The following is a 20,989-nucleotide window of genomic DNA, read 5'->3' on the forward strand; positions in this document are numbered from 1 at the left end:
TGAAATCTGATGTGCCCTTGAGCAACGCCCTTAATCCTAATTGACCCTGTAGGTCATTCTAGATGAGTCTGCTAAATTATTTTACTGTCAACTTCAGGAGGCCTTTATACTCATGTAAAATGTTTCTAGGTAAGTATACATTTGATCAAAGTAATCTCTTCCATTCAGTGTTGTAACCACGTGTATGGGGATTCTAGCTTCAAAAGTTGTAGACTTGTTTTAGTCTTTGAAATGCGTTGGGATGATTGCAAATGTGAGGAGTAGGCTGTAGCTTCTCTACACAAGCAACAGTCCCAGTCGGTGGGTTTTGAAGTAGTGGTAGCTTAAACTGTTTGGTTTCAGGTGGTAGAGGAAGGACTACACAGTTTTTATTCTGAAATCCCCCCCTCAGGACAGGCGGTGGTTCTGGAGTGATGGCTCCGACTTTGATCACCAGAACTGGGCTAAAGGAAGGCCTGGTGCTGGTGCCATCGAGACTTGTATTCATATCAACTTTGGAGGTACAGTAAACCCAGTATCATTCACTGATCCAGTCATCAAATTAAAATTATTCCTCGTTCATTTAACTACTGAATGTCTCCTGTGGACTTTCATACTGTCTGTACAGCTGAGTATATGTGTTCTGTGTTTCGTCTTCAGGTCAGAAGCGCTGGAACAATGCTTTATGTGGAAGGAGCTTGCCCTCTGTATGCTCCCTGAGACTCCTGCCTCTCCGCCAGACTATACATTAGAATCAGCAATGCTATTCCGTAGTGTCTGCACCCTTAATACTTCATGGTAACGTCAAAATACTTAGTTGCTGTTAAATTAAGTCTGTTACTACACAAATGTTGAGGAATTGTTTGCAGCCAATAAAATGTGGACTCTATTTTTATGTCTCATGAGTTATTGACTATGAATCATACTGCTGAAATTGTCCCATGTTGAGAGCTTTCTAAAAGGTACATTAGCATCCCAACATGTATTTGTCAAACAGATATTAAGTACAAAACCTGTGTCAAATTGGCACTAAGTACAACCTGTAACACTTCACCTGAACCTCTGCATCATAATGTCATGTTTGTCATTTATTATCATGTCTTGTCCCTGTGCTCCCCATGCTATTCGTTTCCCTCTGCTGGTCTTATTTGGTTCTTTCCGTCCTTCTATCCCTCTCTCTCCCCCTCCCTCTCTCACTCTCTCGCTCTCTCTTCTCTCTATCGTTCCGTCCCTGCTCCCAGCTGTTCCTATTCCCCTAATCATCATTTAGTCTTCCCACACCTGTTCCCGATCCTTTCCCCTGATTAGAGTCCCTATTTATTCCTTTGTGATCCGTTCCTGTCCCGTCGGTTCCTTGTATTGTATTCACCATGCTGTGATTGCGTTTCGCCCTGTCCTGTCGTGTTTTTTGCCTTCATCAGATGCTGCGTGTGAGCAGGTGTCTCTGTCGACTACGGCCTGCGCCTACCCGAAGCGACCTGCAGTCTGTGGCCGCTTCTCCAGTTGTTCCCCTCTACAAGTCTAGAGGATTTCTGTTATTCCGTTTTGGACTTAAATAAACTCTGTTTCTGTTAAGTCGCTTTTGGGTCCTCTTTCACCTGCATGACAGAAGGAACCGACCAAGGAATGGACCCAGCGACTTCAGACGCTCGTTACACTGCCGTCGAGATCCAAGGAGCCATGCTCGGCAGACACGAGCAGGAATTGTCTGCTGCTCGCCATGCCGTGGAGAACCTGGCTGCTCAGGTTTCCGACCTCTCTGGACAGTTCCAGAGTCTACGTCTCGTGCCACCTGTTACTTCCTGGCCTGCCGAGCCTCCAGAACCTAGGGTTAATAACCCACCTTGCTACTCCGGGCAGCCCACTGAGTGCCGCTCCTTTCTCACGCAGTGTGAGATTGTGTTCTCTCTCAACCCAACACATACTCTAGAGAGAGAGCTCGGGTTGCTTACGTCATTTCACTCCTTACTGGCCGGGCTCGAGAATGGGGCACAGCTATCTGGGAGGCAAGGGCTGATTGCTCTAACAAATTCCAGAACTTTAAAGAGGAGATGATTCGGGTTTTTGACCGTTCAGTTTTTGGTGGGGAGGCTTCTAGGGCCCTGGCTTCCTTATGCCAAGGTGAACGGTCCATAACGGATTATTCCATTGAGTTTCGCACTCTTGCTGCCTCTAGTGAGTGGAACGAGCCGGCGCTGCTCGCTCGTTTTCTGGAGGGACTCCACGCAGTGGTTAAGGATGAGATTCTCTCCCGGGAGGTTCCATCAGATGTGGATTCTTTGATTGCTCTCGCCATCCGCATAGAACGACGGGTAGATCTTCGTCACCGGGCTCGTGGAAGAGAGCTCGCATCAACGGTGTTTCCCTGCTCCGCATCGCAACCATCTCCCCTCTCTGGCTTTGAGACTGAGCCCATGCAGCTGGGAGGGATTCGCATCTCGAATAAGGAGAGGGAACGGAGGATCACCAACCGCCTGTGCCTCTATTGCGGAGTTGCTGGACATTTTGTTAATTCATGTCCAGTAAGAGGCCAGAGCCCATCAGTAAGCGGAGGGCTACTGGTGAGCGCTACTACTCAGGTCCCTTCATCTAGATCTTGTACTACTATGTCGGTCCATCTACGCTGGACCGGTTCGGGTGCTACATGCAGTGCTTTGATTGACTCTGGGGCTGAGGGTTGTTTCATGGACGAAGCATGGGTTCGGAAACATAGCATTCCTTTCAGACCGTTAGACAGGCCTACGCCCATGTTTGCCTTAGATGGTAGTCATCTTCCCAGTATCAAATTTGAGACACTACCTTTAACTCTCACAGTATCTGGTAACCACAGTGAGACTATTTCTTTTTTTGATTTTCCGTTCACCGTTTACACCTGTTGTTTTGGGTCATCCCTGGCTAGTATGTCATAATCCTTCTATTAATTGGTCTAGTAATTCTATCCTATCCTGGAACGTTTCTTGTCATGTGAAGTGTTTAATGTCTGCCATCCCTCCCGTTTCTTCTGTCCCTACTTCTCAGGAGGAACCTGGCGATTTGACAGGAGTGCCGGAGGAATATCATGATCTGCGCACGGTCTTCAGTCGGTCCCGAGCCAACTCCCTTCCTCCTCACCGGTCGTATGATTGTAGTATTGATCTCCTTCCGGGGACCACTCCTCCTCGAGGTAGACTATACTCTCTGTCGGCTCCCGAACGTAAGGCTCTCGAGGATTATTTGTCTGTGTCTCTTGACGCCGGTACCATAGTGCCTTCTTCTTCTCCGGCCGAGGCGGGGTTCTTTTTGTTAAAAGAAGGACGGTACTCTGCGCCCCTGCGTGGATTATCGAGGGCTGAATGACATAACGGTTAAGAATCGTTATCCGCTTCCCCTTATGTCATCAGCCTTCGAGATTCTGCAGGGAGCCAGGTGCTTTACTAAGTTGGACCTTCGTAACGCTTACCATCTCGTGCGCATCAGAGGGGGACGAGTGGAAAACGGCGTTTAACACTCCGTTAGGGCATTTTGAGTACCGGGTTCTGCCGTTCGGTCTCGCCAATGCGCCAGCTGTTTTTCAGGCATTAGTTAATGATGTTCTGAGAGACATGCTGAACATTTTTGTTTTTGTCTATCTTGACGATATCCTGATTTTTTCTCCGTCACTCGAGATTCATGTTCAGCACGTTCGACGTGTTCTACAGCGCCTTTTAGAGAATTGTCTCTACGTAAAGGCTGAGAAGTGCTCTTTTCATGTCTCCTCCGTTACTTTTCTCGGTTCCGTTATTTCCGCTGAAGGCATTCAGATGGATTCCGCTAAGGTCCAAGCTGTCAGTGATTGGCCCGTTCCAAGGTCACGTGTCGAGTTGCAGCGCTTTTTAGGTTTCGCTAATTTCTATCGGCGTTTCATTCGTAATTTCGGTCAAGTTGCTGCCCCTCTCACAGCTCTTACTTCTGTCAAGACGTGTTTTAAGTGGTCCGGTTCCGCCCAGGGAGCTTTTGATCTTCTAAAAGAACGTTTTACGTCCGCTCCTATCCTCGTTACTCCTGACGTCACTAGACAATTCATTGTCGAGGTTGACGCTTCAGAGGTAGGCGTGGGAGCCATTCTATCCCAGCGCTTCCAGTCTGACGATAAGGTTCATCCTTGCGCTTATTTTTCTCATCGCCTGTCGCCATCTGAGCGCAACTATGATGTGGGTAACCGTGAACTGCTCGCCATCCGCTTAGCCCTAGGCGAATGGCGACAGTGGTTGGAGGGGCGACCGTTCCTTTTGTCGTTTGGACAGACCATAAGAACCTTGAGTACATCCGTTCTGCCAAACGACTTAATGCCCGTCAAGCTCGTTGGGCGTTGTTTTTCGCTCGTTTCGAGTTTGTGATTTCTTACCGTCCGGGTAGCAAGAACACCAAGCCTGATGCCTTATCCCGTCTGTTTAGTTCTTCTGTGGCTTCTACTGATCCCGAGGGGATTCTTCCTTATGGGCGTGTTGTCGGGTTAACAGTCTGGGGAATTGAAAGACAGGTTAAGCAAGCACTCACGCACACTGCGTCGCCGCGCGCTTGTCCTAGTAACCTCCTTTTCGTTCCTGTTTCCACTCGTCTGGCTGTTCTTCAGTGGGCTCACTCTGCCAAGTTAGCGGGTCATCCCGGTGTTCGAGGCACTCTTGCGTCTATTCGCCAGCGCTTTTGGTGGCCGACTCAGGAGCGTGACACGCGCCGTTTCGTGGCTGCTTGTTCGGACTGCGCGCAGACTAAGTCGGGTAACTCTCCTCCTGCCGGTCGTCTCAGACCGCTCCCCATTCCTTCTCGACCATGGTCTCACATTGCCTTAGACTTCATTACCGGTCTACCTTTGTCTGCGGGGAAGACTGTGATTCTGACGGTTGTCGATAGGTTCTCTAAGGCGGCACATTTCATTCCCCTCGCTAAACTTCCTTCCGCTAAGGAGACGGCACAAATCATTATTGAGAATGTATTCAGAATTCATGGCCTCCGTTAGACGCCGTTTCAGACAGAGGCCCGCAATTCACGTCACAGTTTTGGAGGGAGTTCTGTCGTTTGATTGGTGCGTCCGTCAGTCTCTCTTCCGGGTTTCATCCCCAGTCTAACGGTCAAGCAGAGAGGGCCAATCAGACGATTGGTCGCATACTACGCAGCCTTTCTTTCAGAAACCCTGCGTCTTGGGCAGAACAGCTCCCCTGGGCAGAATACGCTCACAATTCGCTTCCTTCGTCTGCTACCGGGTTATCTCCGTTTCAGAGTAGTCTGGGTTACCAGCCTCCTCTGTTCTCATCCCAGCTTGCCGAGTCCAGCGTTCCCTCCGCTCAAGCGTTTGTCCAACGTTGTGAGCGCACCTGGAGGAGGGTGAGGTCTGCACTTTGCCGTTACAGGGCACAGACGGTGAGAGCCGCCAATAAACGCAGGATTAAGAGTCCAAGGTATTGTTGCGGCCAGAGAGTGTGGCTTTCCACTCGCAACCTTCCTCTTACGACAGCTTCTCGTAAGTTGACTCCGCGGTTCATTGGTCCGTTCCGTGTCTCCCAGGTCGTCAATCCTGTCGCTGTGCGACTGCTTCTTCCGCGACATCTTCGTCGCGTCCATCCTGTCTTCCATGTCTCCTGTGTTAAGCCCTTTCTTCGCACCCCCGTTCGTCTTCCCTCCCCCTCCCGTCCTTGTCGAGAGCGCACCTATTTACAAGGTACATAAGATTATGGACATGCGTTCTCGGGGACGGGGTCACCAATACCTAGTGGATTGGGAGGGTTACGGTCCTGAGGAGAGGAGTTGGGTTCCGTCTCGGGACGTGCTGGACCGTTCACTCATCGATGATTTCCTCCGTTGCCGCCAGGATTCCTCCTCGAGTGCGCCAGGAGGCGCTCGGTGAGTGGGGGTACTGTCATGTTTGTCATTTATTATCATGTCTTGTCCCTGTGCTCCCCATGCTATTCGTTTCCCTCTGCTGGTCTTATTTGGTTCTTTCCGTCCTTCTATCCCTCTCTCTCCCCCTCCCTCTCTCACTCTCTCGCTCTCTCTTCTCTCTATCGTTCCGTCCCTGCTCCCAGCTGTTCCTATTCCCCTAATCATCATTTAGTCTTCCCACACCTGTTCCCGATCCTTTCCCCTGATTAGAGTCCCTATTTATTCCTTTGTGATCCGTTCCTGTCCCGTCGGTTCCTTGTATTGTATTCACCATGCTGTGATTGCGTTTCGCCCTGTCCTGTCGTGTTTTTGCCTTCATCAGATGCTGCGTGTGAGCAGGTGTCTCTGTCGACTACGGCCTGCGCCTACCCGAAGCGACCTGCAGTCTGTGGCCGCTTCTCCAGTTGTTCCCCTCTACAAGTCTAGAGGATTTCTGTTATTCCGTTTTGGACTTAAATAAACTCTGTTTCTGTTAAGTCGCTTTTGGGTCCTCTTTCACCTGCATGACACATAACACATGTTGTAGTTGGTTCTCTTTCTTCCTGTCCCCTGTGGGACTCAAACCCACTACCTTTATGTTGCAAGTGCTATGCTTGACTGTGGCACCAGGACATAACTGTCATTGTGCCTAACTTTGTAAATGTAGACCTGTGAAATGACACAGTATGTTTAGGATACTGAAGTGCAAAAGGTGCCCATTGTAAACAGCCAGCTCCTCAGTCTCAGTTGCTAATATATGCATATTAGTTTTGGATAGAAAACATTCAAGTTTCCAAAACTGTCAAAATATTGTCTGTGTATAACACAACTGATATTGCAGGTGAAACGCTGAGGAATATCAATCCAGGAAGTGGCTTCAATTTTAACTCCATGTTCCATAGCCTCCCTTTGTGCCATTTAATAAGGAAGTGGATCTAAAATTACATGCATGACAATTGTATCTTTGCATTGTTTGAGTATTTATTTCAATTGATGTGGGTCTGCAAAATCACTGGCTGTTTTGGAACTACTGACCGTAACGTGCCAATGTAACTACAGGGAACCCCTATGTTCAGAGAACCCCTTAAGTGATCCTGGAAGATAAAATAAAATCACGAGGTGAAAAGCCAGCAGAGCTTCAAGCCCAATGTTTAATATCTGGGGTGTTGATCTCTATCCACAGCCAGAATGCTCACCATGCACTGCAACATCCAACAGTATTCCAGTTAGTCATCAGCGGTGTAGGGAGGAATGAAATCTGGTCCTTGAACATTTTAATTATAGAGATTTACAAAACAAGCTCAGATTTCATACCTTGGTTTTCGTGGTGACAACTTTTGCTAATAGTTGTAATACTTTGTCAATAACGTAGAGGCCCAGGTGGTAGTAAAGGAGGTGGATGGTAAATGTGATCTGCATAACATACCAATTGACATGCCTCGTCAAATTCAAACATCTCAATTAAAATTCCTCATACATGTGTGTCATACCATTTTAAAGGTTATCTTGTTAATCCCACTAAAGTGTCCGATTTCAAATAGGCTTTTCAGCGAAATCACCACAAGCGATTGTTATGTCACCGCAAAATCAGTCACAAAAAGCAGAAAGGGATCAAATTAATCACTAACCTTTGATCTTCATCAGATGGCACTCATAGACTTCATGTTACACAATACATGTTTTGTTCAATAAAGTTAATATTTATATACAAAAACCTCAGTTTACATTGGCACTATGTTCAGAAATGCCTCCAAAGTATCCATAGAAATTGCAGAGAACCAAGTCAAATAACATAGTCATGAACTTTGATGAACGATACATGTTTTAAATAGAACTAAAGATACACTTGTTCTTAATGCAACCGCTTTGTCAGATTTCAAAAAGCTTTACAGCAAAACACAATATTCAATCATCTGAAAACAGGGTTCAGCCACAAAAGGAAGCCATACAGTTCACTGCCAAATTGTGCAGTCAACAAAACTCATAAAAAGCATTATAAATCTTCACTTACCTTTGCTGATCTTCGTCGGAATGCACTCCAAGGACTCCCACAAGAAATGTTTGTTTTGTTCGGTAATGTCCATCATTAATGTCCAAGTAGCTACTTTTGTTAGCATGAAGCGCGTTCACTAAAGGCTGACGAAATGTCCAAAAGTTCCGTAACAGTCAGTAGAAACATGTCAAGCGATGTATTGAAACTATCTTTAGAATGTTTTTAACATAAATCTCAAATAAAGTTCCAATCAGAGAATTACATGGACTTCAGATGAGCGATGGAACAGAGCTCCCTCTCATGTGAATGCGCATTGTCAGGTCATGGCAGACCTGACTGATTCTCCTTTCATTTTGCCCCCTTTACATTAGAGGCATCAGACAAAGTTCTACAGACTGTTGGTATCCAGTGGAAGCCGTAGGAAGTGCAAACTCATCCATATCTCGCTGTGATTTCAATAGGATCTTGGTTAAAAATATTCTCAGGTTTTTGCCTGCCATATGAGTTATGTTATACTCACAGACATCATTCAAACGGTTTTAGAAACTTCAAAGTGTTTTCTATACAATGTGAATAATCATATGCATATATTAGCAACTGGGACTGAGAAGCAGGCAGTTTAATATGGGCTCCTCTGTGCACCTTTCATCCAAGGAACTCACTGCCCCTTAAGAAGTTAAGCAGCTTCTACTGTCCTTTCAAATCTTAATGTTTGTTGGGCAGGAAGGTTCCTGCAAGAACCCCCACCAGCTAAGGAGGTTCCTTGATGACACCCACCTTCTGTGGGGTTCTTAGAAGAACCTTTTGAGGGCCATTTTCAGTTCCAAGAACTGTATGGTTTCAAAGAACAGAACTTTAGAACTCCAGTTGAACCCCACATTTTTAGAGCGTACTTGGACTCTCACATCTGAGCTATCTTTATTGCAGGTGCATGGTTACAGTTGAGTAAGATGAAGAACACTGTTCTTGCTAGTCTCACTGCTCTAAAGCTGTACGTATCAGCCTCAAAGCCTTCGTCAGAGCCTTCAGTGTTCACAACCTGCACCTCTGTGTAGACATTGCTCCACCCACATCCGTTCAATGCATCCGATGGGGTTGGAGTATGAGAGAATTTTTTTTTACCAAAATTAACTGTGCATTTCACAAGTATTCTAATAAAGTGTGTAGGTGATGTGTCAAACAAGACACAAATCACACAGAGGGCATCAACCTATCAAGTAAGTTCTCATAAATCATTGGGTTCCGTACAAGAATAAAACAAGAGGAGTCTAAAGTGACAGCGTTAATTCATGTTCACATTTACAACATAAATAGACATTTCATACATTAAGGGAACATTTTCACATTCGCCATATGGTTAGTGAGAAAGTCCATATTGCAAATGTACGGTCCCTTACTAGACGTCCGAAAACATTTGTAAAATTCGCGGACGGCGTCGGGCCTTATCTACCGGGAAGGCATCAAATGAACTCTCTCGGACATTCGGTTTCCGTTTCATAAAATAATAAAATTTTGGTCATTTTTCCGCTATCCCGACAACAGGTTCGCATGGAATCATATTGCAAATGTACAAAACATCACGAATCACGACGTGGCTTTATCTCCAAAACGTAAAAGACTTTGAAGACGAGCGTAGGTTTGGCATAATGGGCAGTTGGCCACGAACAAGATGGCGTCTAGGCCTTAACGGTTTTTGAGTTATGGCCATTTTTCTGTGATTTAAAGGTCCAAAATGAAAATAGAGCAATAATTTTTCCGCTTCACGTCTAAGTCAAGGAGCCTCCAGTGTCAATAAAAAAGAACCAGCCATTTATCTGTCGTCATTTAAGAGAAATCATACAATGTCAAATTGGTGATGTTCAAAAATATATATATTTTTTAAACAGTTACAGATCCAGTTCAGCGTGTTCATACGAATCTTTTCAAAGTGTGCTTCGGAGCTCTGCGAGATTTCTGTGATTTTCTGTGATTTTCTGAAATAACACACACAAATAACACACTCACGAAACACAACCTTGTCACGGAAATCAGAAAAGCAATCAAATTAAATTGTTTACCTTTGAACTTCGGATGTTTTCACTGACGAGACTCCCAGGTCGACAGCCAAAGTTCATTTTCTTCTACAGAAATGTGTAAAACTACGTCACAGTGCTGTAGACATCTTGGGGAATATGTAGAGAGCGTAAGCTCGTTGATGTTATATTCACAGCTGAATAGGGAGTCATTGGAACACAGCGCTTTCAAAACCTGGGGCACTTCCGGATTGGATTTTTCTCAGGCTTTCGCCTGCAATATCAGTTCTGTTATACTCACAGACAATATTTTGACAGTTTTGGAAACTTTAGAGTGTTTCCTATCCTAAGCTGTCAATTATATGAATATTCTAGCATCTTGTCCTGACAAAATATCCCATTTACTACGGGAACGTTATTTTTCCAAAAATGAAAATACTGCCCCCTAGTCACAAAAGGTTAAACCATAATAAAAGCATATAACACGTAGTTACTATCTAGCTGCGGGTCCAGTTCTGACATTATGTGTAGGCCTAGCTGAGGCGACCTCGAATACCAAGTTTCGGCTCAATAGGTAATTTGGAGCCCGAGCAGCGACCTTAATTGGTGCTGATAATCCACATTTTCCGGGAGTTGCTACGGGGTCCCTGAATGAGCTATCGGACACAAACGTTGGGGTCCATCTTTATGGGCCGAGGCAGTTTTAATGCACCTAGTCTTGTGACTCTGGGACTTTTCTAAATGTCGTTATTCTCGTAATGGTCAAAATTAATTGAAGTTATTGCAAATGTACGAGGCTGTTTCTCAATCTGAGAACGTTCTAGAGCCACATAACTCATCATGCACTATCGACTTGAGCTCTATAACAGGTTTCTAAATTTTCAGAGCTCTAGGTGTGACTGTTCTTTGATAGTTTGAACAAAGGTAACCATTGCAGGCTCTGTGTGTATCAGAGCCCCACACTGTGTCACTCCATCCTTGCTGTGTGTGTGTGTGTGTGTGTGTGTGTGTGTGTGTGTGTGTGTGTGTGTGTGTGTGTGTGTGTGTGTGTGTGTGTGTGTGTGTGTGTGTGTGTGTGTGTGTGTGTGTGTGTGTGTGTGTGTGTGTGTGTGTGTGTGTGTGTGCGTGCGTGCGTGCGTGCGTGCGTGCGTGCGTGCGTGCGAGAGCTTTTCTTTGACATCTGTTTGGAGAATGCGACCTGCCTGAATGCATAGTGTACAAGTTCTAATACAACATTTACTCGTGTAAAGATGAAGAGCATGTACTTTATTTTACAGGGTGATATAATGCATGAAGCAAACAAGGGAATGATTTAGTGAAATGTGACGATGTAGAATCAGTCAAGGGATCTTTCATCCCTCTGTGGTCTGGAACAATTCTTCAGACTCAGAGTAGCATGGTTCTGATTCTGGACTCTGCTGAACTCCTGTATATATTGGAATTACATTTTGATGTCTTTGGAGGACCACAGCTGCCATAATTAGAATTAAATTAGAAAAGTTGAAGAGATGTCATGACAGAGGGACACAGGAAGAAGAGAGATCATGACACTGAAATCATAGGAGATTCTTGTAAAGAAAGCATAAAAAGTGCCAATGTAGGAATCAAGAGTAGTGATGTGTTGGAGTTTAAAGTGGTGATGGTGTTGGATGAGACCACAGGGCCTTATTTCCACTTGGTGGAACAGTTGATTCTAGCAGTGCCTGGTGGAGTCTCAGTACCCGGGATCTTCTGTCCAGAACTGTTCACACACCAGCAGTAACCTACCAGAAATGGACATGTTAATAACCTGTTAAATATATCATATTTACACATTTTACTGTAACATGTTGAATTGTCACGTTCAACTCAATTGGAGCACTTATAGTGTGTGTGTGTGTGTGTGTGTGTGTGTGTGTGTGTGTGTGTGTGTGTGTGTGTGTGTGTGTGTGTGTGTGTGTGTGTGTGTGTGTGTGTGTGTGTGTGTGTGTGTGTGTGTGTGTGTGTGTGTGTGTGTGTGTGTGTGTGTGTGTGTGTGTGTGTGTGTGTGTGTGTGTGTGTGGTAACCTGTAGAGCCTGAACATTGCTCAGGTTTGTATTGTCCATCGTTGTCACACGTGGGGATGTAGACTCCAGGCCTGACTTTTTTCAAAGCATTTTCTCTAGCAATCTCACAGGGGGTCTTGGGTCGTATCATACCATCTAAACACAGATAACATTCTTTATAACGATGACATTACATAATATAACATACATTGCTGGACAAACATCCTGGAAGCTCTGGCTGCATCTGGAATCTTGGGTTGCGTCCCCTATGGGCCCCTGTTCCCCTATCGGCCCCTGTTAACCTGTGGGACCCTGTTCCCCTATGGGCCCTGTTCACCTATGGGACCCTGTTCCACTTTGGGCCCTGGTCAGGAGACTGCATCCTATATAGGACCCTGTTCCCCGAAGGGCCCTGGTCAGGAGACTGCATCCTATATGGGACCCTGTTCCCGAAGGGCCCTGGTCAGGAGACTGCATCCTATATGGGACCCTGTTCCCCGAAGGGCCCTGGTCAGGAGAAGTGCCCTATATGGAATAGGAAGCCATTTCAGATGTACATTTCTGAAATATTCAGTTGTTGCTTCACTACTTCAGAGATCTTCACTGGGTCTCTCCCTCTGTCCTGCCTGTGAGTTAAATTCTCCCTCTCCTTTTTAAGGACCCGTCCAGTCAGAACCCTCCCTCTGGAACCCCGCACGGAGAGTTGGAGGTTCGAAATGGCGGCGAGTAGTAAAGAAAAAAATGCAGAATATTCAGAAATAGTTGGTGAAGCAACAGCTGTGCTGGAATGACAACAATATGGCTGTCAATTCTGATGGTATGGTGGAGGATGAGGGTTAATGACCTGAATGGTCGGAAGTGGAAAAACACAGGAAGAAGAGAAAGATAATGACACAGGAAGAAAGAAGAAAGATAATGACACAGGAAGAAAAGAGATAATGACACAGGAAGAAGAGAGATAATGACACAGGAAGAAGAGAGATCATGATACAGAAATCAGTTTAGCATCTTGTCAAGAAAGCATAAAGAGGTCCCATTTAGGAAGCAAGAGTAGTGATGTGTTGGAGTTTAAAGTGGTGATGGTGTTGGATGAGACCACAGGGCCTCACTTACTCTGGGTGGAACAGATGACTGGAGCAGTGCCTGGTGGAGTCTCAGTACCCGGGATATACTGTCCAGAACTGGTCACACACCAACAGTAACCTACCAGAAAGACATGTTAAGTTAATTAGAGATCGGGCTACTTTTTTCAAAATTCTGTTAAAAATCACGCAACATTTCAACGTCCTGCTACTCATGCCAGGAATATAGTATATGCATATGATTAGTATGTGTGCATAGACAACACTCTGAAGTTTCTAGAACTGGTTCAATGGTGTCTGTGACTATAACAGAACGAGTTCCGTGGTCAAAATCGCAAGGAAACCTGATCACAAATTCGACAAAGAAAAAATCAATCTGCCAGTCTCGGTATTGTCTATGGCTTGAAATAAATGATGGGACTGAGCTTGCAATTCCTACAGCTTCCACACGATGTCGCCAGTGTTGTGATTACCAGGGCCCTTTATCCTTGGTCAGATTAGTCAATGGCACATCCTGTCTTCAGGTGCGCAGCTGGAAAAAATATCCGTGAGGAAATGGACTTCGTTTTGAAAACTTCTAGCTATTGAATACAGATCGCTCCGTGATCAATTTGATCGTTTATTAACGTTTAGTAATACCGAAAGTTGGATTACAGAAGTAGTTTGAAGTGTTTTGTCAACGTTTAAAGGCAACTTTTTTAATTAAAAAAAAATAACGTTGCGTTTAAAAACAGTGTTTTTCCTGGATCTGACGGTCTTCATAAATGGACATTTTGGGTATACAAGGACCGATTTAATCGAAAAAAGACCCAATTGTGATGTTTATGGGACATATAGGAGTGCCAACAAAGAAGCTCGTCAAAGGTAATGAATGTTTTATATTTTATTTCTGCGTTTTGTGTAGCGCCGGCTACGCTAATTCCTTGGTTTACGTCTCCTTCTGGTATTTCGGGGTGTTGCATGCTATCAGATAATAGCTTCTCATGCTTTCGCCGAAAAGCATTTTACAAATCTGACTCGTTGGCTAGATTCACAACAAGTGTAGCTTGAATTGAGTACCCTGCATGTGAGTTTTAATGAACGTTTGAGTTTTAACGAGTGCTATTAGCATTTGGCGTAGCACATTTGCATTTATTGTTGGCAAGGTGGGGCGATTGCGTCTCGGGTGGGCCAGAGAGGTTAAGGAGCGTGTGAATTTTTTCCGCTTTTTTGTTAAAAATCACGCAAAATTTCAACGCCCTGCTACTCATGCCAGGATAATATAGTATATGCATATGATAAGTATGTGTGGATAGAAAACACTCTGAAGTTTCTAAAACTGGTTAAATCATGTCGGGGACTATAACAGAACGTCTGTTGCAGGCAAAACCCCAAGGAAATCTGTGCACAAAAAACACACAAAAATATCACTCCGCCAGTCTCTGTATTGTCTATGGCAAGAGAAAATAGATAGGATCCAGTTTACAGTTCCTACAGCTTCCGCACGATGCCGCCAGTGTTGGGAATTGAGTTTAAGTTAATCCTTGGTGGAATGAGAATTAGGCACTTCCTGTCATCGAGTACACAACAGAAAGTTATGGAAGAGAGAAAATCGTCCATGATTTGTTGACTTGCTGCTATTGAATACAGATCGCTCCGTGATCAATTTGATCGATTATTAACGTTTACTAATACCTAAAGTTGGATTACAAAAGTAGTTTGAAGTGTTTTGTCAAAGTTTATAGGCAACTTTTTTAATTAAAAAAAATGACGTTGCGTTTTGAAACAGAGTTTTTTCCTGGATCTGACGGTCTTCATAAATGGACATTTTGGGTATACATGGACCGATTTAATTGAAAAAAAGACCCACTTGTGATGTTTATGGGACATATAGGAGTGCCAACAAAGAAGCTTGTCAAAGGTAATGAATGTTTTATATTTTACTTCTGTGTTTTGTGTAGCGCCAGCTACGCAAATTATTTTGTTTACGTCCCCTTCGTGTATTTCGGGGGGTTGCATGATATCAGATAAAAGCTTCTCATGCTTTTGCCGAAACGCATTTAAAAAACCTGACATGTTGGCTAGCTTCACAACGAGTGTAGCTTTAATTGAGTACCCTGCATGTGTGTTTTAATGAAAGTTTGAGTTTTATCGAGTACTATTACTTGTCACTCTGAAATTTCCCCTGATGTTGATCCCTGTACAAAGACTGCAGCCATATTAATAACCTGTTAAATATATAATATTTACACATTTTACTGTGACATATTGAACTGTCACGTTCAACTGAATTGGAGCATTTATAGTGTGTGTGTGTTTTAACCTGTAGAGCCCCAACATTGCTCAGGGGTGTATTGTCCAGCGGCGTCACACGTGGGGATGTAGACTCCAACTTGGCCATGTGGCACGGAATCTCTAGCTTCCTCACATGGGGTCTTGGGTTGTATCACACCATCTGGACACACAGGCAACATACATTGTAATGTGGACATAACATAAAAATGGTGGATATACATTCTGGAATCATGGACTGTGTTCTATAAGGGACCCTTTTCCACTTTGGGCCCTGGTCAGGAGTCTGCATCCTATATGGGACCCTGTTCCCCGAAGGGCCCTGGTCAGGAGACTGCATCCTATGTAGGACCCTGTTCCCCGAAGGGCCCTGGTCAGGAGACTGCATCCTATATAGGACCCTGTTCCCCGAAGGGCCCTGATCAGGAGACTGCATCCTATATGGGACCCTGTTCCCCGAATGGCCCTGGTCAGGAGACTGCATCCTATATAGGACCCTGTTCCCCGAAGGGCCCTGGTCAGGAGACTGCATCCTATATGGGACCCTGTTCCCCGAATGGCCCTGGTCAGGAAACTGCATCCTATATGGGACCCTGTTCCCCGAAGGGCACTGGTCAGGACACTGCATCCTATATAGGACCCTGTTCCCCGAAGGGCACTGGTAAGGAGCCTGCATCCTATATGGGACCCTGTTCCCGAAGGGCCCTGGTCAGGAGACTGCATCCTATATGAGACCCTGTTCCCGAAGGGCCCTGGTCAGGAGACTACATCCTATATGGGACCCTGTTCCCCGAAGGGCACTGGTCAGGAGACTGCATCCTATATAGGTCCCTGTTCCCCGAAGGGCCCTGGTAAGGAGCCTGCATCCTATATGGGACCCTGTTCCACTTTGGGCCCTGGTCAGGAGACTGCATCCTATATAGGACACTGTTCCCGAAGGGCCCTGGTCAAATTCTGCTACTTGTTTAAAACGCCTGTGGAGTCAAATTCCAGTTTCGTAGAAGAGCTGATGAAACTAATACTGGAAATTTAATCTGTGTTATTTCCTGATATTTGCTAGACAATCCAATGATACATCCAGTTGAATGATCAAACCATTCATATCAGAATACCTCAGTCCAGCATCTAGACACCAATATACATCTCTGGTACTAGAGGAGTGGCAGGTAGCCTGCAGTTAGAGAGTTGGGCCAGTAGCTCAAATCAGTGAGCTGACAAGTTGATATATCCATCTATGTGCCCTTAAGCAAGGCACAACCTTCATTTCTCCAGTGTCCAGGTTGATAATGGCTGACCTCTCAGAGAGTGTCCCATGGAGAACCGGTAATGAATAGAAACACATTTCCAAATCACACCTGTGTATTAACACCTACGAGTGTGTGTGAAGTAGGTGTGGTATGTTTAATTAAGATGTTGGTGAGATGGTGTGAGGTATGACAATCTGGACCCTCTATTTCTGAAACTATCTGCCGCCATTGTCGCAACCCCTATTACCAGCCTGTTCAACCTCTCTTTCATATCGTCTGAGATCCCCAAGGATTGGAAAGCTGCCGCAGTCATCCCCCTCTTCAAAGGGGGAGACACCCTGGACCCAAACTGTTATAGACCTATATCCATCCTGCCCTGCCTATCTAAGGTCTTCGAAAGCCAAGTCAACAAACAGGTCACTGACCATCTCGAATCCCACCGTACCTTCTCCGCTGTGCAATCTGGTTTCCGAGCCGGTCACGGGTGCACCTCAGCCACACTCAAGGTACTAAACGATATCATAACCGCCATCGATAAAAGACAGTACTGTGCAGCCGTCTTCATCGACCTCGCCAAGGCTTTCGACTCTGTCAATCACCATATTCTTATCGGCAGACTCAATAGCCTCGGTTTTTCGGATGACTGCCTTGCCTGGTTCACCAATTACTTTGCAGACAGAGTTCAGTGTGTCAAATCGGAGGGCATGCTGTCCGGTCCTCTGGCAGTCTCTATGGGGGTGCCACAGGGTTCAATTCTCAGGCCGACTCTTTTCTCTGTATATATCAATGATGTTGCTCTTGCTGCGGGCGATTCCCTGATCCACCTCTACGCAGACGACACCATTCTATATACTTTCGGCCCGTCATTGGACACTGTGCTATCTAACCTCCAAACGAGCTTCAATGCCATACAGCACTCCTTCCGTGGCCTCCAACTGCTCTTAAACGTGAGTAAAACCAAATGCATGCTTTTCAACCGATCGCTGCCTGCACCCGCATGCCCGACTAGCATCACCACCCTGGATGGTTCCGACCTTGAATATGTGGACATCTATAAGTACCTAGGTGTCTGGCTAGACTGCAAACTCTCCTTCCAGACTCACATCAAACATCTCCAATCGAAAATCAAATCAAGAGTCGGCTTTCTATTCCGCAACAAAGCCTCCTTCACTCACGCCGCCAAGCTTACCCTAGTAAAACTGACTATCCTACCGATCCTCGACTTCGGCGATGTCATCTTCAAAATGGCTTCCAACACTCTACTCAGCAAACTGGATGCTTTATCTTGGCCAGGTCGCAGTTGCAAATGAGAACTTGTTCTCAACTAGCCTACCTGGTTAAATAAAGGTGAAATAAAATAAAATAAAATGTAAATGTCCCGCTTACCTCCCATAGCAAAAGCCGTGCTGACAAGCAGAATGATAGTCAATATCGCCATGGTGATAGTCTCCTGAGAGAGAGAAAGAGAGATTAGTTGAGCATTTTAAAGGATCTGGAATGGCTGTGGGTACTAGAGGAGAGGTTAAGGAAATCCACTATTAGGTACAAAACTGAAATAACAGCCAAAGTTATTGTTTTATTATTGTACGGAACCCAATGATTTGAGAACTTGATAGGTTGATGTCCTCTGTGTTATTTGTGTCTTGTTTGACACATCACCTACACACTTTATTAGAATACTTATGAAATGCACAGTTATTTTTGGTAACACCTTTTTCTCTCATACTCCAACCCCATTGGATGCATTGAACGGATGTGGGTGGAGCAATGTCTACATAGAGGTGCAGGTTGTGAACACTGAAGGCTCTGACGAAGGCTTTGAGGCTGATACGTACAGCTTTAGAGCAGTGAGACTAGCAAGAACAGTGTTCTTCATCTTACTCAACTGTAACCATGCACCTGCAATAAAGATAGCTCAGATGTGAGAGTGCCTATTGAATCCTAGTCCAAGTACGCTCTAAAAATGTGGGGTTCAACTGGAGTTCTAAAGTTCTGTTCTTTAAAACCATACAGTTCTTGGAACTGAAAATGGCCCTTAAAATGTTCTTCTAAGAACCCCGTTGAAGGTAGGGGTCTTCCAGGAACCGCCTAAGCTGGTGGGGGTTCTTGCAGGAACCAACCTGCCCAACAAACATTTAGATTTGAAAGGACAGTAGCAGCTGCTTAACTTCTTAAGGGGCAGTGAGTTGCTTGGATGAAAGGTGCACAGAGGTGCCCATATTAAACTGCCTGCTTCTCAGTCCCAGTTGATAATATATGCATATGATTATTCACATTGGATAGAAAACACTTTGAAGTTTCTAAAACCATTTGAATGATGTCTGCGAGTATAACATAACTCATATGGCAGGCAAAAACCTGAGAAGATTTTCAACCAAAATCCTATTGAAATCACAGTGAGATATGGACGAGTTTGCACTTCCTACGGCTTCCATTAGATGTCAACAGTCTGTAGAACTTTGTCTGATGCCTCTACTGTAAAGGGGGGCCAAATGAGAGGAGAATTACATGAGAGGGAGCTCTCTTCCATCGCTCACCTTAAGTCCATGTAATACCCACGATTGGAAATTCATTTGAGATTTATGTTAAAAACATTCTAAAGATGGATTCAATACATCGTTTGACATGTTTCTACTGACTGTTACGGAACTTTTGGACATTTCGTCAGCCTTTAGTGAACGCGCTTCGTGCTAACGCGCTAACAAAAGTAGCTACTTGGACATAAATGATGGACATTACCGAACAAAACAAACATTTCTTGTGGGAGTCCTGGGAGTGCATTCCGATGAAGATCAGCAAAGGTAAGTGAAGATTTATAATGCTTTTTATGAGTTTTGCTGACTGCACAATTTGGCAGATAATTTGCAAAAATATTGCAATATCCCTTTAAGTACATAACCTACTGTATAGCTGGGGGTACTGGAGGAGAGTGTCACATTGTTATAAAGGAGACAGGAATGCGTAATAGGGTTTTTTATTTTCCCAAATTACAGTGTGCCATGTAAAGGCACGGGGACGAAGACCAAGCAAACACATATACAAAACACAGGGCTGAAACCCATTCAAAAGAGCGAGGAGTACCTCGAATAAATACACAGGAGGAGACCCGAAAACACAAGCACACAATGATACAACACGGGACGAGAGCCCTAATCATCTATGCACAATACAAGTGGCACGAAAGCCAAAACAACAAGGCACAGGTACTCACACGACCAACGGACATTGGAACATGGATGCTTCCCAAATGGCTTCTTATCCCCTACGTAGTGCACTACTTTGGACCAGGACCCACAGTGAACTAAATAGAGAATAGCTCATGGCCACAAAGGTAATATGGACCCTTGTCTAAAGTAGCTCACTACGTAGGGAATGGGAAGTCAGTTGGGACATAGACATGTATTAGATGAACAGATGTTGAAATCTCACCTTCTGAAGTCTTCAGTTGTAGCTTCACTTCTTCAAAGGTCTTCACTGAGTCTCTCTCTGTCCTGCCTGTGAGTTGAGTTCTACCTCTCTCTCAACTCCTTTTTTAAGGACTTGTCCAGTCAGACCCCTCCCTCTATTTTGTCAAAATTTCTCTCCCTCTCTCTCTACCTCTCTCTCTCTTTCTCTCTACCTCTCTCTCTCTCTCTTTCTACCTCTCTCTCTCTACCTCTCGCTCTCTCTCTACCTCTCGCTCTCTCTCTACCTCTAGCTCTCTCTCTACCTCTAGCTCTCTCTACCTCTCTCTCTACCTCTCTCTCTATACCTCTCTCTCTCTACCTCTCCCTCTCTCTACCTCTCTCTACCTCTCGCTCTCTCTCTCTCTCGCTCTCTCTCTCTCTACCTCTCGCTCTCTCTCTCTCTCCCTACCTCTCGCTCTCGCTCTCTCTCTACCTCTCGCTCTCTCGCTACCTCTCTCTCGCTCTCTCTCTACCTTTTTCTCGCTCTCTCTCTACCTCTCTCTCGCTCTCTCTCTCTACCTCTCTCCCGCTCTCTCTCTACCGCTCTCTCTCACTCTCTCTCTACCGCTCTCTCTCGCTCTCTCTCTACCGCTCTCTCTCGCTCTCTCTCTCTCTCTCTCTACCTCTCTACCACTCTCTCTCTCTCTCTACCTCTCTCTCTACCTCTCTCTCTACCTCTCTCTCTCTCGCTCTCTCTCTACCTCTCTCTCTCTCTCTCTCTCTCTCCCTCTCTCTACCGCTCTCTCTCTCTCTCTCTCTCTCTCTCTCATCCTTCAATTCTCCATACTTTCTGTCCAGCCCAAACCCTGCTGGACCTGTCTGACATCTACCTATTTGACAGGGTTGGGGTCAATTCAAAGTGAAGGTATTCATCTTTTGTAACACATTCATGTGTTACATATTGGGTCACAATATTGTTATGAAGAGACTTAATTCTACCTCATTGAAGCTGATGAAGATGTAGTCTGAAGTGCATTACAATGTCTTGGAAACACAATGCTATTTCAGAAGGAGATAAATAATGAGCTGGCAAACCTTTTGTCCTCATTGTGATGTCACC

The 20,989-nt window shown here is 45.1% G+C and overlaps 1 protein-coding gene and 1 pseudogene across 1 annotated transcript; one reads left to right on the forward strand and one right to left on the reverse strand.

Moving 5' to 3' along the window:
* Positions 1-20,989, forward strand: part of LOC124008328 — a 71,596-nt pseudogene that overhangs the window by 24,141 nt on the left and 26,466 nt on the right.
* Positions 11,110-19,978, reverse strand: LOC124008322 (saxiphilin-like). Its single transcript, XM_046319490.1, has 6 exons — positions 19,913-19,978; positions 17,870-17,933; positions 15,268-15,399; positions 12,997-13,086; positions 11,905-12,039; positions 11,110-11,621 (listed from the first exon to the last, which is right to left on the reverse strand). Exons 2-6 carry the CDS (start codon positions 17,919-17,921, stop codon positions 11,524-11,526), a joined length of 507 nt encoding a protein of 168 aa, XP_046175446.1. The 5' UTR covers positions 17,922-17,933; positions 19,913-19,978; the 3' UTR covers positions 11,110-11,523.

This window comes from Oncorhynchus gorbuscha, linkage group LG21, assembly GCF_021184085.1.
Source record: "Oncorhynchus gorbuscha isolate QuinsamMale2020 ecotype Even-year linkage group LG21, OgorEven_v1.0, whole genome shotgun sequence".
Taxonomy (NCBI): domain Eukaryota; kingdom Metazoa; phylum Chordata; class Actinopteri; order Salmoniformes; family Salmonidae; genus Oncorhynchus; species Oncorhynchus gorbuscha.